Genomic DNA, 15,795 nt, shown 5'->3' with positions numbered 1-15,795 from the left:
TTCTACCAACTGGGCTACATCTTGTTGCTTGTCCCAATTCTTCCTCTACTTAAATCTAAGGCTCTTGTCAGTACCCTGCAGACAGTACCCTGGTGGGAGGGGGGTCACTGGAGCCCTTTATCTTTTTCTCATCCCTGTATGCCATACTGACTAAATTTTATTCTCATTGCCTGTCTCTTTTATTACTTTCTATATACAGTATCATGTTGCTCAGGCTGACCTCAAACTTGTTATAGAGCCAAGGTTGGCATTGAACTCCTAATCCTCCTGCCTTGTTGCAGCCCAACAGGCCAGCTCCCAGGACTGCACCCAGGGTTGCAGAAAGAATGCCTTCAGAGTAACAGGACTTAGAAAAAATTCTTATCTATCTGAGGGTCTTTAGGAAAAGAACTTATGTGTTCTGATAATAACTTTATTACTGCCTCTTGAAAATCTCTTTAGACAATCTCTCTACACAGTTACATCTCTTTCCTCCACATATTTCTCTTCTACACACATTTCCTCGCTCCACTCTGTCACATTTCTTCACACACTCACACTGCTACGTCTCTCTTCTACATCACACACACACACACCGGGGGGGGGGGCTCTGGACAATATATAAATGATATTTTCAGGCTCACATAGTATTTGGATGCATGGCAATGCTTGGCCATATAGGAGGAAGGCACAGCCTCTCTGCACATAGCCTGAGAGACATGGAGAGTGACATCAAAATTCAGGACCTAAGCAATAAACAGTTTGTTGACTGGACCTTGTGTCCTGAATCACAAACTGGGGCCAGGAGTGCATAAAAGAAGTCAATTGCGGCACTGAGTTATGTCTTTAATGTTGTCAGCCTGACTTGGTTCAACAGACAGACACCTGGGAACTTGACCTTGTGCACATTTTGCCAGGGCAACTAGTCCATTTTGAATCTGCACTGAAGTCTAAAATCAATTAAATGAGTTAAAAGCTGTTTTGTAACTGAGAATATTGTAATTTTCCTATGACAGTCTGAGCTATGAAAAATAATCCTACTATTTCTATTCATCGACATTATACACCTTCAATAGAAACCATCTTCCTGACCACCCACAGCTATGTGTGCCCAGTAGATGGAATACAAGATAAACACACAGGCGGTAGGGAAAATACACATAGCTCTTTTTAGGGAAGAAAGGTAGAAAAATCACAGACAGAAACAAACGGATTCACTGTCAGTGACCCCACGATCTTTGCCAAGTGGGGCTCCCCATCAAAGTTACTCATCTCGGGGGTCGACCTGTTGAATGCTAGCTGCCATCAGCTGTATACTCCCCAAGTGTCCCGCACGGCCTCCATCTGCTGAGGGCTCGGGTGACCGGTGTGCACCACCATGCACCGAGTATGCAGAGCTGGGAATCAAACCGCCAGCTCTGATTCATGCACGCCAGACAAGGGCTTTACTAATTAAACGACATCCCCAGCACAACTGTGTGCTTAGCTGGTGTTTGGGTGTTAGGAAAGGAGGCCACCCTACCCTATTAGAATCCCCAGGACCATCAGCACTAGACAGCCCCAAGGAGCCTGAGTCACCGTCTCCGGCCATCCACCCCGCAAACTCTCTGCCGTCACTTCCGGCTCCCGCCGGAACTAAGGCGCCGCACTCCGGAAGCGGCGCGCGGGCGGGTGAGATGGCGGCGGCGGCGGTATCCGAGGCCTGGCCGGAGCTGGAGCTCGCGGAGCGCGAGCGGCGTCGCGAGCTGCTGCTGACGGGGCCGGGGCTGGAGGAGCGGGTGAAGGCGGCGGGAGGGCGGCTGCCGCCGCGGCTCTTCACGCTGCCGCTGCTGCACTACCTGGAGGTGAGCGGCTGCGGCAGCCTGCGTGCGCCGGGGCCCGGCCTGGCCCAGGGCCTCCCGCAGCTGCATAGCCTGGTGCTGCGGCGCAACGCGCTGGGGCCCGGCCTGAGCCCCGAGCTGGGGCCGCTGCCCGCGCTGCGCGTGCTCGACCTCTCCGGCAACGCGCTGGAGGCGCTGCCGCCGGGCGAGGGCCTGGGTCCCGCCGAGCCGCCTGGGCTGCCCCAGCTGCAGAGCCTCAACCTTAGCGGCAACCGCCTGCGCCAGCTGCCCGCCGACCTGGCGCGCTGCGCCCCTCGCCTGCAGAGCCTCAACCTCACCGGCAACCGCCTGGACGCCTTCCCCGCCGAGCTCTTCCTCCCGGGAGCTCTGCCCCTGCTCAGTGAGCTGGCCGCCGCCGACAACTGCCTGCGGGAGCTCAGCCCCGACGTCGCGCACCTGGCTTCGCTCAAGGTCAGCTGGGGCCCCTCGGAGGCTGCCTTGGCCCCCGCCGCCGGTCCATCCCAGATCGGAGCTCAGACCGGCGTGCTTGGGCGTCTCCGAATGTGGGGCACTTTAAAAGTTGTCGGGAGATGTCCAGTAGCAGGGAGCCAGGTCTCGTTCTTTTGTGTGTAAGTGATCGGGTTTTCAAGTGGCAGTGCATCCAGAGGAGGCACAAAAACATGAGAGAACTGGAATTGGCGATGTTCACCCTAACAGCAGCCTTCAGAGGTCGCTCGGGTTGGGACTTCCGTTTCATAGTAAACTCATGCGTTCTGTGGACCCAGACTCCCGCCATGTTTGACACCCACCAGGTGCTCTTTAAGTCTGTTGAGTGAGGGATGGGAAGGCAGAAGATGCAGAGCCACAGCCGGATCTGACTCCAGGCTGATCTCTCCACAGTCTTGCTGGCACGTAGCCTGAGAGACATGGAGAGTGACATCAAAATTCAGGACCTAAGCAATAAACAGTTTTTCCTAATGAGGGTGAATCGGCATAGCGGCTGGTTCACACTGCCGCCACCGCTGTGTTGTGGACTCGTTCCTAGCAGGTGTCTGATGCAGAGGTGGCCACAGTTGTCCTTATGTCCCACGGATGTCCTGGTGTCGGGTGTTAAGCACATCCTGCCAGGCATTCAGATGCCCCAAGCACAGCCACTCACAGCTTCCCCTGGCACCTAGCATTCTGCCCTGCTTCAGCGTCTGCTGTTGTTACCTTCCACACAGGAGGGCCCTTCGCAGCTGGAGCCCAGGCTCTGCTCTCATGACAAGGTTGCCACTCTAGGCACTGAGACCCGGCTCAACCCACGCAAGTGTCACCTTTCTCACAAGAACACTTCACCCTGTGGTTCTGTGCGCCAGGACCCATCTGCCTCTCTCTGGCTCGGTCTTCATCTTTGTCGCTGTCCTGCCCTTGTCAGGTGGTATCCCTGGAAGATGCCCCTCCGACGGCTGTTTCTGAGGCTGTGCTGTACAAGCAACCCTACCACCGTCCCCCCTTCCCTGCTTATTGCTTTCCTGGCTCTTCAGTAAATTGTATTTCAACAGCGGAAGCAGAAACATCTCATTCAACCCAGTGTCTGAGAAGTGTGTTTTCATCCCACTGTAGTCTGAACACACAACTCTTTTTTTTTTAATATTTATTTATTTATTTATTATGTATACAATATTCTGTGTGTGTGCCTGCAGGCCAGAAGAGGGCGCCAGACCTCTTTCCAGATGGTTGTGAGCCACCATGTGGTTGCTGGGAATTGAACTCAGGACCTTTGGAAGAGCAGGCAATGCTCTTAACCACTGAGCCATCTCTCCAGCTCCCTCTTTTTTTTTTTAATTCATCTAATCATTATATTCTTTTGAGTGTGCTACAGCAAAAAATGTAAAATTATACATGTGGCTCACAATACAGTTCAAATAACAATGTCTTAGACAGTGCTGGCTTCATGTTGGTTTCTGGTGCCTTTATGTCAGTCCCTTACTTTTCTGGAAGCTTCTTGGCCACTCCAGCTGAAGATCGTTTCCAGACATTTCATTTTTACAAATTAGCTTTTGTCACTTGAGACAGCTTTGTTGTGTAGCTGTCTGGGTTTGCGTCTGTCCTTCCACATCTCCTGTTTGTCCCACGGAGCAGGCACCTTGACAGTGACGATGTGAATCCTGGGGGCCCCAGAAGACACCAAGGGGACTTGGAAAGGTTGCTAAACAGGGGCTGGAGTGGATAGTGGTGCTTCTCAGGTTACTAGAGTTAGGAGTCTCACACACTGAGAAAAACCTGTTCCTCAACTGGAGAAAGGAAGGTTAAATCCAGTAGCCTCAGAGGGAGGGACCGCCACAGGCCTCCACCTCATGTGTTTTACCTTCAGGGCATGGTTCGTCATGGGGACCTTGTACACAACTCTTCTTAGGAACACAGAAGCCTCCATTCTCAGGGTTGGGAGGAAGGTACAGACCCAGCAGGGTTCCTGATAGTGTCATAGTGGTCCTAAGAGGTCAGTGGAGTCACTGGGGAGCAGCTAGGTCCTGCCGGTGCTCTCTGCCACCAGTGGACAGAGGCACAGCACAGATCTGATGCTCCAGACTCGTGGGGCGCTGGGGTGGCTACACTGGGAAAGGCCAGCCATCGCAGTCCAAGTCAGCACGTTAAAGCACTTCATGAGCTCCCTTCAGGCTGTGTGGGCATGTGAAGCAGCTGAGCCCCTTCCTGAGATAGCTCATCACATTCACACAAATACCGACATCTCAGAGATCTTAGAGCTGAAAGCTCCTGGCTCTGAGTGTTGGTGGAGGAGCACTGTGCTCAGGTTCCCCAGCGGGGCTGCTCTCGAGGACCCCCTTGCAGGGCACCTGCACATGCAGGCCAGCCCTGCATTTTACCCAGCAGGCCTTGCTGTTGTCTGGCCTCTCCCTTCTCAAGGACCTGTGTCACTTTTCTTTCATGCTTTTCTCCTTTGGCTTTTATGGCTGTCTTCTGCCTCGTGCGTCTCTGCTGTCCCTGGGTGGTGTGTCTGGATCCCCTCTGTGCTGTGTCCTCCCACCTCAAGCAGCCTGGTGGCTCCATCCAAAGTTTCCCTCTCCCTTGCTTGAGAAGCGCCACCATCCAGAGCAGGTGTTTCCGTAAAAGTCCCCTCCCTGTGCTGTCCTCTTCCCGTTTCCACACCCCGAGGTCCAGGCACAGCTGTCACAGACTGCATCCGAGTGCTTGCTGCAGCCCTTGCATGGCTCTGGTATCGCACCCATGGTGCCTGTGGCCTCTCTCAGGCTCTTCAGAAGGGTGCTTGATGTAAGAGCAGAGAGCCAGGCAGACAGAGGCCCCACCAGCCCTGAGAGGGATGTGTGTGTGTGTGTGTGTGTGTGTGTGTGTGTGTGTGTGTGTGTGTGTGTCACAGAGCAGCTGTGACTGAGACCAGATCAGGTTTGTTGACTGTTGATGTCATCCTAGGAGAAGGAGGGTCGCTGGAGCTGTCTCAGTCCTTCCCAGCTATTCTCAGAATGTATGTAATTCTGCCCCGCGTGCATGTGGCCTTGTGATTTGGGGTGTGTGTGTAGACTCTCCATCTATTACCCACGCTGTGATGAGGTTTTTCAGTGGTGTGGCCGCTTTGGGGTTCCTGTAAGTAACCCTGGCCCGCATTCTGTGAGAAAGCTCACTAAAAACCACCAGCTCCCCAAACTGACAGTGTTGCTCTCTAGGCAGGGCAGGCATTAGTTTGTCTCCCTGGAAAGGGATTTTTACACCTAGCCTGCTGCTGAGCTCCCCCCAGCCACAATGACTATGGAGGCCGAGTGGCTGCACTGTCCCCCATGTTGGCAACAGCAGCATTGTCCGGCAGTAGGGATAGCAACAGGATGTCCTTTTCCACAGACCACTGGTCTTTGTGCGTGTGTGCCATGGACACAGTGGCCCTACCGCCTTCCCCAGCTGAGGCGGTGTTCCACTCCTGATGTCATACTTGGTCTGGGGAGTGGGCTACTGCTGCTTGATTTTGTCATTATATTCAAGAAATAGAAGGGTGCCATTTGAGGACCGTTTTCAGATTGGAAGGAGTTCTGGTCGGTCCCCTGCCTGCTGACAGGCCTGATGCATTGAGTTAGCAGCCTCTGTGGAGGGTTAGCCTGGCTGTGGCTGCTGGGCCTGGACCACAGTAGGACTTTTTGTCCTCTTTCATTCCAGACACTGGACCTCTCCAACAACCAGCTGACCGAGATCCCTGCTGAACTGGCAGACTGCCCTAAGCTCAAAGAGATCAACTTCCAAGGGAACAAGCTTCGAGACAAGCGCTTGGAGAAGATGGTGGGTGGCTGCCAGACCAAATCCATCCTAGAGTACCTACGTGCTGGTGGCCGCGGTGGCCGGAGCAAGGGCCGGCAAGAGGGTGCTGAAAAGGAGGACAGAAAGAAGAGGCGGGAGCGGAAGCAGCGTCGGGAAAGTGGGGAGGGCGAGGAGGAGGTAGCAGACTCAGCCAGGCTGATGCTCAAGGTCTTGCACGTCTCTGAGAACCCCACACCCCTGACAGTCAGGGTGAGCCCAGAGGTCAGGGATGTGCGCCCGTACATCGTGGGGGCCATCGTGAGAGGCATGGACCTGCAGCCGGGAAATGCACTCCGTCGCTTTCTCAACTCCCAGGTGGGCACTCAGTAGGCGGACTTGGGGGACTGCATGCTGGGGTGGGTATGCATGCAGCGAGCTGGCTTGATGGGTGCTGCATGCTGGGGTGGGTATACATGCAGCAGATAGATTTGGGGAGCCTGTATACTGGGTGTAGTGGCTGCATCCTGGGTGTACCACTGGAGCCAGCAGGCAGGTCAGGGTCACGAGGTGCGAGGTAGTCTCCGTGCCTCAGTTTCCCTACATCACTGGTAGTATGGCAGGCCCTGGTTCAGGGTGCAGAAAGTCCATTGCCTACCCCCTTGGTATCCAGAACACACACCCTTGTCGAGTGTCTGCCAGGCCTGGCTATCGGTTCCCCCACACAGTGGTCACATGTCACCCCACTCTAGACATGAATTTATTGATGATGTTTGATGCTAGTGATAAATTTCTGGTTTCTGCAGTAAAGTGCAGTCTGTTTTATATGAGACCATGTTAGAATTGTCTTTTCTTGCCAAACTTGGTATCACACACTTTTAGTCCCAGCGAGGCAGACAGATCTCTATGAGCTTGAGGCCATTTTAGTTTACATAGCAAGTTCCAGATCAATCAGGACTATGCAGTGTGGTCTTATCTCAACAACAAACAAATAATAAATAATAGTACCATTGTCCCTTCTCAGCAGCACATCCTCATGGAAGTTCCTGGGTCTGGCTGACTGGACCACTCCTGGCAGCTGTCTCCCTGTGCACTGAAAAGCACATCTTTGCCTTTTGTACCCAGCAGAGACAGGTGCAGCCTTGTGCAGGCAAGGCCAGATTTGCTATCTGAGACGTCCCTCAGCAGCTCAGGGAGGAAGCCAGTAGTGCCCCCTCCCCGCCCCAGCCATGCCCAGCCTAGCAGCAGACCACAGATAGCCACAGAGTTGGGAGGCAGGGAGGTGCTGCTTTGTGGTGGTGAGCTTCAGGCCTCCCTGGACAGCAGGGACTCTGAAGCCCATTCCTCTGCTCTCATCTGCAGACCAAGCTCCATGACGACCTCTGTGAGAAGAGGACAGCAGCAACCATTGCGACCCACGACCTCCAGGCAGTGCGCGGGCCCCTGCTGTACGCAGCCCGGCCGCCCGATGACCTGAAGGTACCAACTGCTCTGCCCCTTCCGTCTACACTCGCACTTTCCCTATACTCACTGGGGGTGGGGCCTGGGAAGCTTAATCTGGTACTTCCTGGGCAAGTGCCTTTGCTCTGGGACCCAGGGCACAGCTGTGCAGATGCCCGTCCTAAGGCAGGCCTTGGAAAGGGCTTCCAGTACTTACCCACTTTTATTGAGACGGGGTCTCACTCTGTAGCCCTGTCTGACCTGAAACGTTGTGTGGAGCAGACTGGCCTTGAACTTACAGAGATCTACCTGCCTCTGCACCAAGTTCTAGGATTAAAGGCGTGTGCTACCATGCCTAGGTAGATTGCCAACTTTAACAAAAGATTTTGGTCCCACTTAACACCTGTAGTGTGAGCTGAATCACCAGGTTGCTCTCTGGGCTGAGATTTCCAGGCTTGGATTTACATAGAGACCCAGGGGTAGGGACTTAGGTGCCAACTGCATGCCTGACTCAGCCAGCTCAGGTCACTGATTCCTATCTCTCTGTTGACCTTCTGAGCAGTTGCCTGTTATAGAAATAAATACAGGTGTCTGAGCACCTCCTCTGCAGAGGGGTCTCTGGAAATATAGTCTTTCTTCCAGACTTGGAGACTTGGCAGCCCACTCCCTGGCTAGAGATTAAGGTAGAGAGTGTACAGCATCCCTCATGCTTATGGGTGGCCTCAGTAACACAATGAGCTATGAGCTTCTGCTCCTACAGATTGTGCCCTTGGGGCGGAAAGAAGCCAAGGCCAAGGAGCTGGTAAGGCAGCTGCAGCTGGAGGCTGAGGAGCAGAGAAAGCAGAAGAAGCGGCAAAGCGTCTCCGGGCTACACAGGTCAGTCAGCTGGCAGACTGGTCGGCACACTGCCCGCCACAAATCCCTCTATCTCAGCCCGCCCTCCAGCTGCCAGAAGACACCATACGCAGATGGGGAGGGACTCTCCCCAGACTTTCTTCTACGAGAGAGTCGGTACCTCCTGAAAGGACCAGACTCCATTGTGAGGGGTTAGGTGGGGGGGGGGGGGTCCTGCTCCAGGCAGCCATCAGGTTCTCAGTGGTGGTCAGGGTTGTCAGACCTAAGGCCTCTGTCACTTCACCTCCCAGGTCTCTGGGCAGATGAGGATGCAGGGCTCACACTGCCTGTCACCTGGATTCCCTCCCACACAGGTACCTTCACTTACTGGACGGGAAGGAAAACTACCCCTGTCTCGTGGATGCCGAAGGAGATGTGATTTCTTTTCCACCTATAACAAACAGCGAGAAGACAAAGGTAGGCAGTGTGTGGTGTGTGGCTCGTCCTTTAGGCTACGCCACCTGCTCATGCCCGCTCGTGAGAGATATGCAAAGTGGAGGACTGGGGCCCTCTGCTCCTTGGCATTGCTCACACCTGGTGCCGCCCACCTCTACAGTCACCATCGTGCTGTCCCCAGTCTGTGGCCCTTGCTACAAGTTCTTAGTTTAAGACAGGTTTTTGTGTAGCCCAGGCTGGCCTTTAACTTGATATATAGTCTTAAGAGTTACCATGAACTTCCAATCCTCCTGTCTCCACGTCCCTAACGCTATAGGATTATAGGTGTGTACCGCCATTCCTGCCTGGTTTATACAGTGCTGGGGACTTAACCCAGCTTCATGCATACAAGGCAGGCGCTCTGCACCTCCAGCCCTGCATAACTCTGCTCATAGGTTTTTCTCCTGAATACAATGAGCAGCTGGTGTCCCCGCACCAATAACTTTCTCCTGAACTCTAACTCTTCAGATTAAGAAAAACACATGCAACTTGTTTTTGGAAGTCACAAGTGCCACTAGCCTGCAGCTCTGTAAGGACATCATGGACAGCCTCATTCTGGTGAGTGGCCATGAGGGCAGCTTTGTGTCCCCACCCTCCATGGCTGCTGCTTGCTGCTCTCTGGGTCACGGCAGCCTGACTTCCTAGATCACTTCTCCTCTCTGTTAAAAAGTTATTTTTCTTTGCAGAAAATGGCAGAACTGAACAAAAGCACTTCAGAAAATAAAGAGGAAGACGCACTCTCGGGGACGGAAGCTGATGCCAGCTCTGGGGTTTCTGATCCCAGCTTGAATCAGAGAGCTGGGAAGGATGGACAGTGCCCCCTGGTGGTGGAGCAGGTCCGAGTGGTGGACCTGGAGGGCAGCTTAAAGGTGGTCTACCCGTCCAAGGCCGACCTGGTCACCACTCCTCCCTATGTGACTGTGGTTCGCTGACATCCAGGCTGCATAACTGGATCCACTTGTGGCCCCTGTGGGGGCACTGGCTGTAGATGTCTCTGTGTGGTTGGTTGGTCTTTGTCCCTTTTCTCTGGGTGTTTAAAGGTGTCTGCGTTTTGTCTGGGTGACGGTTGTAAAGTGAGTTGTGTCATCATTACAGCACTAATAGATTCTGCTGTTCTCGTGGATGTTCACATAACTGCTGGAAATGTCCTGAATCGTGTGGGTAACGGGGAGAGGCTGAGCAGGGTTTGATGTGCAGGTGTGAATTCGGGGTAAATGGCGGCAGACATCCTGTGGGACAGCGCTTCCTTCTCGACAGCATGTTAATAGAGACGTGGAGAGCATCATGTGATTGTAACCTCTGTAGATCTTGCGTCCCAGCACGGTCCATCCACTCCTCAGCCCCAGAGGTCATGCCCATGTAGTCCTGGGTAGTCGACAGATTTCTGTGCGTGATGGGAATGCTGGTTTGTGAGCTGTTGGCCAGTGGCGGGAAGGTGTGCCACACACACAGCCCTACAGGTTTCCGTGTCAGTCTGTCCTTGTCCACCACCTGTCTCACTCTGCGTGTGTTGGCGTACGTACCGGGCACACCTGCCATCCTTGGAGCCAAAGCGCTTGATCCTGAGGACCCAGCCAGCTGCACAAGGGACTTAGTGGCCCTATCCTATGCCTTACCATCTGGCTGCAGAAGTGACCCGGCCCTTCAGCCTTTCTTTGGTGGTCTTTGACCTCAAAGGACAGTTCCTGTCTTCTGTAAAACAACAACGGTTTGGGTTTGTGGTTTTAGTTTTGAGGCTGTGCAAGGGCCTGTGGTTGTCAGAGCCAGTGGGGCTGCGGGTCCCTCGAGGCGCAGTGTCCTGGACAAAGCTTGTGACTGCACAGTTGCTCTTGGGTCCCTTTGAGTGACCATGGCAAGAGCTCACCTATTCCATGTGGATTCACCAAAGTGTGGAAGGGTGGAGCTGCCCCATGCACACCCCTCCACCCCTGCCAGTTCCTGCTGTTTTTTCTAGAACAGCCCACGTGTGAGATTAAAATTTTTGGAACTTTTTACAGACACAAGCAGAACGCCTCTTTGTTCTAATAAAACCCCTTGGAAGCAGCATGTTCTCTGCATCCAGCCGTCTGCCCGCTCTCATCAACAGGACAGTGCCAGGGTCTGTTCCCGGCATTGACGTGGGAAAACAGCCAGATCCCCGCCAGGGCCCATGGCCTGTGACTACTTGAGACTACCCACTCCCTGTATAGTACTGGCCAGAGAGCGCTAGGCTGAAAGCACTGGTCAGTTGCCAGGGCTGAGAGCACCTGTCTCAGTTGGAGTACAGGATATGGCTAGATGCCCATCCACTACCGTCATCCCAGGGGCAGGACTACCAAGAGAAGCTGGACACTTCCTTTCTCTCACCTGGAGCCCCTTAGGTGGAACACACTTGATCCTTCCTGTCCCGCCACTGCACCCCATATACCTGGCTCAGCCATGTCTGACTTGTCCAGGCACACACCTGCTCCTACTCCAAGGGCTACCAGGCTAGGGTGCCCTGCTCTTGACGGTGGCCACACTAGGCCTTGAGGTCCCTTCCCTGGGGCCTCCCAGTGCCTGTTTTGCTATTGTGGGGACAGGAGGGCATTCCACTGTCTTACCTCAGTTGGGGCCTGTGAGTAGGGACAGGTGGTGTCTGTTAGAACCCAGGCCAGTTGGAGCAATTCCACTGCAGATTCCCTCATGGGGGCCACCAAAGCTCAGGACAATACAAACCAGGAGTTCTGAGAATGAGGCCAGCCATACCAGCCCTCCCCGGCCAGTGTGGCCAAGCCCCTCAACTTGTCAGTGTGGTACAGGCAAATGGGGGGGGGGGTCTTTCCAACCCGAGAGCAGTGGGTTTAGTCTTCTGGCACCTGCCACCTACTGTCTGGCTCCCCTTCTCCCATACCCTCTACCCTCTCAGCCCAGGGTGCAGACTTCACCTCAATATTTTCTAGCAAATGTCCTGCAAGTCTGGAACCTTTTCACAGCACGGCGGGGATGAGAGGTGGCCCAGAGAGGTTCTGTGTAGACCACTGGAGAGGAGGCCGCAGTACCCTCAAGTGTTGAAGGCCTTGTCCTCCATGGTCCAGTAAGGAGGGACTGGTCCAACCACATCCCGACCCTTAGGACTCCTGTGTTCTTGGGAGATGGCCCAGCCAGGAGGGGCACATTCCAGTAGGGAGCCAAACAGGAAGAGCTGTGGAGGAGGGTCAGGCCTGCAGCAAGTCATGCCTGGCTGGGCAGCACTGCTGGCAGAGTCAGTCACCCACTGTTCCTTCAGTAAGCAGTGATTTGTCTACAGGCCTGTGGAGAGGCAGGGAGCAGAGCACCAGCCATCCCTCAAGACATCCCTAGTTTGCTAAAGAATACAATTTTGTGCTGGGTGGTGGCACACGCCTTTAATCCCAGCACTCAGGGAGGCAGAGACAGGTGGATCTCTGTGAATTTGAGGCCAGCCTGAATTACAAGAGCTAGTTCCAGGACAGGCTCCAAAAGCTACAGAGAAACCGTGTCTCGAAAAACAAAAAATCAAAAACCAAACAAAAGTTTACAATGTTGTATACCAGGTGGCCCATGCCTTTAATCCCAGCACTCAAGAGAGAGGCAAGTGGATCTGAGTTCAAGACCAGCCTGGTTTACAAAGTGAGTTCCAGGACAGCCAAGGCTACACAGAGAAACCCTGTCTCAAATAAAAAGCATACAATGTTGTGTTTGAAAAGGCTTCTGTGCCAAGCACAGAAACAGGTCTTCTATATGGGGCCCTATCTGTGTCCCCTAAAAAGAATAGGTAGGGGACACATCATTATTCAGGGCCCTCCCTGCACAACCAGGAATCCTGAAGGCCTAGAGGGCCAGGAGCCCAGCCCAAGGCCACAGGGAGGAGCACACTCGGTGGCCTGCCTGCCTCAGTTACAGGCCAAGCCCTGGACTGAGGCGCCTAGCATTGGTCAAAGGGATGTGGACACCACAGGCAGCGACCAGCCTGGGGAGGTCCCCTCCAGCTCTACTGAGACTGAGCCTCATCCCCAGCAAGTAAGCGGCTGGCGCTGCCTGCACCGGGCTGTTGGAGCTGCACAGTGCGCCCTGGCATCTTCATATGCCCTGGGGTCTGTGTACATGGGAGGGAGTCCCAGGGGTGGGAGTGGGGGGGGGCAGGCCTGGGGAGGGCGAGTCGGGGAGGAGGGGAACAAGTCCCAGGGGTGGGAGCTGGCAGCATTTATTTGCACTTGTGCACGTAATAGCCAGTGACGTAGCCCAAGATGAAGATGATCCAGAAGAGGGCCACTCCACCCAGCACCTTCATAGCGATCCCCAGCTTGCCCGAGCACAACTTCTGGGAGAGCCTAGAGTGAGAACCACCAGTGAGCCCAAGCCAGGGCTCCAGGGAGACCTGGATAGGTTTGGATGGGGAAGGAAGACCAGGGCCTCCTGAGTGCCTTGCTGGAGTTGGGAGTTACCTGTCCATCCAGAGGGCCGGCCCAATGGTTGGACAAGGCTGGTCAGTGCAATGGGGGTCACGGCCTGTTGGGATTTTACCTCCTATAGCATGAGGGCTCCTCTGTGCTGGACATGGCAGTCATGCTGACTTCATCCCGGTTGCTGTCGTCCCACCTGCTGTAGCGGACACCACTCTCCTGGGGCTGCATGCTGTAGGCCTGCGGGAGTGGGGGACGGGGAGGCTACAGCAGTCAGAGTAGAGACAAGACAGGTATCAGACCAGACTCCCAGAAGGCGGGCCTGCTGCTGTCACGGAAGGGTCATCCCGGAAGGAGGGGGCGGTACTTACCAAGGTAACTAGAAACTAGCTCAGGGTCAGAAGGACTAAGCAAAGCAAGAATTCCAACCCAGAGGGCAGGGCGGTCCCTGGCTAAGCCCTGACCCTCAGGAATGTAAGCCTCTGCTTTGCCAGTTGGGGCCTCTTCTGAGGGGTCAGGGGCTCTCCTCCCTTGCAGGACATTTATCAGGAGAGACAGCCAGTGCCGCCCTCAGAGACCAGGAAAGTGTAGCTGCCAAGGACCCGATAACTGTCTTCCTCCCCGGCCCAGCCGATAAGGCCTGGAGCTGCCCTCCAGAGAGGCTGGCAAGGAGAGGGATGAGCAGTGGATGGTGGCTGGTACCGCCAGTCCAGCCAGCCAGGGAGCTGCTGGGCAGCAGCTGTCCTCTTCCCCTCCTCCACCTGCTGCCCCTGAGAGGCGTCAAGCAGGGCTTCTGGGGCCCCTGTAGATTATAGATTAGCAGGAAGTAGGGGCCACATGAGTGCCTAGAGCAGGAAGGTTCCTACCACCAAACCATCCCTGACTCCTTCAGGGCCAGCCACCCCAGGGGCACAGACAGTGGGTTGGGGGGGAGGAGGAGGAGTCACAGTGACAATGTTGCCATGCATGGTTTCTCCTGCCTCCCTGCAGGCCTGCCTGCACTGGATACTTGACTAACCCTCTCATTTACCCTCTGACCTCTCCCGTGGCCTCTTGTTTACCTGAGGGGAACAGGGCACACACTACAAGTACAGGCTGAGATAAGGAGAAGGTTAGGGCTCCTGTGTACAGGGCATCCAAGTGTCCCCTCGCGACACCCAGCTCCAAGACCCTGCCTCACAGCCGCTGAGGCCATGGGAAGGCAGCATGCGTCCTAGATAACCCTGTGCACAGTGACCCAAAGGCACAGCAGGCCAGCGGGCTGCAGAAGATGGCTACAGAAACCCAGGATGCCAGGCTGGCTGGGTGGAAGAAGGGACGCCATCTTAACCACAAGTGTCTTCAGGTGGGGCCTCTGGCTGACCGCCAGGGGTGGCAAGCGTGACTGGAGTATCCTGTTTGTTACCTGCCTCAAGACAGAGCACACCAGCTACCTGCACAAGGCTCAATCCCTTCCTCCAGGTGGACAACAGGAGTGTTGGCTCCGAGTGGCAGCCACGCCAAGATGAGTTTGATACCCGAACCCCTCTTTTGCCATGCCACTGGTTGTGGGCAAAGTGCGGGGTGAAGCGGAATGCGGGGAGAGGAAGCTTTTGCTCTCTCACAGTTAAGAGTGGCCACCTCTTTCCTGCTTCTGCAGTGGCCGGAGCTGCTACACCACACATGCAGTCTAGACATCAATGCAACACTGGCTCTAACAGGACCATCTCTACAGCAAAACCTGCCCACATGTGGAATTTGGGGTGTGGGGGTCTCCCCAATTTGTTCAAGCCGGAAGTAGTGGGATCCTGTTATCTGCCAACCATCCGTGGCTGGACAGGCCACCAGAGAGCAATGGGCTCCGCGGGCCGGGGTCTCCTGGGTTTCGTGCACCCTGATCTGTACAATCGTCATAGACACAGTAGGAAGGGCCTACGAGGCCCCTCCAAACCCAGAGCCTCCCCGAAGAGGTGTGCACACAGGAGTCCAACATGCCATGCGGCTGCTTGTTAGACCCGTTTGCCCACAGAGTACCTCTGAGACCCCAACTTACAAAGGCGAGTCGTGGTGGGGGCTGAAGCCTTCGGTGCCCAGGAAGGCTGTCAGGGTCTGGTCAGTGGATCCCACCTTCCCCCAGCAGGGTAAGCCAGGATGTGAGGTAGGGTTGGTGCCTCGAGCCTTAAATACAGAAAACAAAGGTGGGAAGAGGAGCAGATAGCTAAAGGAAAGGAAGAAACGGGCCCCAAGGGAGTTCCTGGGTCCCGAGAGAAGCTGGGCAGCCAGTTCCGGGCCTGATAGCCCTTGGTAGTTAGGCCTTATCTAGCCCTTCCCACTCCGGAATTCTAGGGCCAGGGAAGCTCTAGCCCCGGAGGGAGGACATAGGAGTGGTGGGGGCGAGCTGTCGGGTCCACCTCCGTGGGTTGCAATGGGAAGCTGCTAATCCCTGCTGAGTGCGTCTCACCTGCGCCCCTCGCCAGGGCCGCTGCGCAAACCCGGGACGCGTCTCCAGCCCTGGGGGTGACGGGGGCGGGGCCCGAGGCTGGGGGCGGGTCTGAAGGGCGGGGCCGAGTTGAGGGAGGCCCGGCTGAGAAGGGGGCAGTGGACTGGGAAGTCTGATCCAGATCGGG

At 55.1% G+C, this 15,795-nt stretch overlaps 2 protein-coding genes across 3 annotated transcripts; one reads left to right on the top strand and one right to left on the bottom strand.

Annotated features, from left to right (window-relative positions):
* The first annotated feature begins 1,655 nt into the window (after window positions 1-1,655).
* Lrrc47 (leucine rich repeat containing 47) lies at window positions 1,656-10,810 on the top strand. Its single transcript, XM_050153300.1, has 7 exons — window positions 1,656-2,270; window positions 5,964-6,416; window positions 7,401-7,517; window positions 8,239-8,354; window positions 8,687-8,789; window positions 9,276-9,365; window positions 9,494-10,810. Exons 1-7 carry the CDS (start codon window positions 1,656-1,658, stop codon window positions 9,737-9,739), a joined length of 1,740 nt encoding a protein of 579 aa, XP_050009257.1. The 3' UTR covers window positions 9,740-10,810.
* A 1,510-nt stretch (window positions 10,811-12,320) lies between these two features.
* On the bottom strand, window positions 12,321-15,790 carry Smim1 (small integral membrane protein 1 (Vel blood group)). 2 transcript variants are annotated; one of them, XM_050153301.1, is made up of 4 exons: window positions 15,630-15,790; window positions 15,222-15,346; window positions 13,311-13,453; window positions 12,321-13,117 (listed from the first exon to the last, which is right to left on the bottom strand). In XM_050153301.1, exons 3-4 carry the CDS (start codon window positions 13,418-13,420, stop codon window positions 12,991-12,993), a joined length of 237 nt encoding a protein of 78 aa, XP_050009258.1. In that variant the 5' UTR covers window positions 13,421-13,453; window positions 15,222-15,346; window positions 15,630-15,790; the 3' UTR covers window positions 12,321-12,990. The 2 variants fall into 2 exon arrangements, with proteins under 2 accessions (XP_050009258.1, XP_050009259.1); XM_050153302.1 differs by having other exon boundaries at window positions 13,311-13,429.
* Window positions 15,791-15,795: the final 5 nt, after the last annotated feature.

This window comes from Alexandromys fortis, unplaced genomic scaffold, assembly GCF_014885135.2.
Source record: "Alexandromys fortis isolate MF-2015 unplaced genomic scaffold, M_Fortis_MF-2015_v1.1 scaffold_88, whole genome shotgun sequence".
NCBI classification, from domain to species: Eukaryota; Metazoa; Chordata; class Mammalia; order Rodentia; family Cricetidae; genus Alexandromys; species Alexandromys fortis.
This window is presented reverse-complemented; position numbering and strand designations above follow the sequence as displayed.

Bases quoted from the DNA above. Each gene is read 5' to 3' on its own strand.
- Lrrc47 (XM_050153300.1), top strand. From the start codon at position 1,656: ATGGCGGCGGCGGCGGTATCCGAGGCCTGGCCGGAGCTGGAGCTCGCG. The intron at 8,790-9,275 runs GTAGGCAGTGTG...CTAACTCTTCAG, and splicing joins CAAACAGCGAGAAGACAAAG to ATTAAGAAAAACACATGCAA. The intron at 9,366-9,493 runs GTGAGTGGCCAT...TTTTCTTTGCAG, and splicing joins TCATGGACAGCCTCATTCTG to AAAATGGCAGAACTGAACAA.
- Smim1 (XM_050153301.1), bottom strand. From the start codon at position 13,420: ATGCAGCCCCAGGAGAGTGGTGTCCGCTACAGCAGGTGGGACGACAGC. The intron at 13,118-13,310 runs GTAAAATCCCAA...TTCTCACTCTAG, and splicing joins GAGCCCTCATGCTATAGGAG to GCTCTCCCAGAAGTTGTGCT.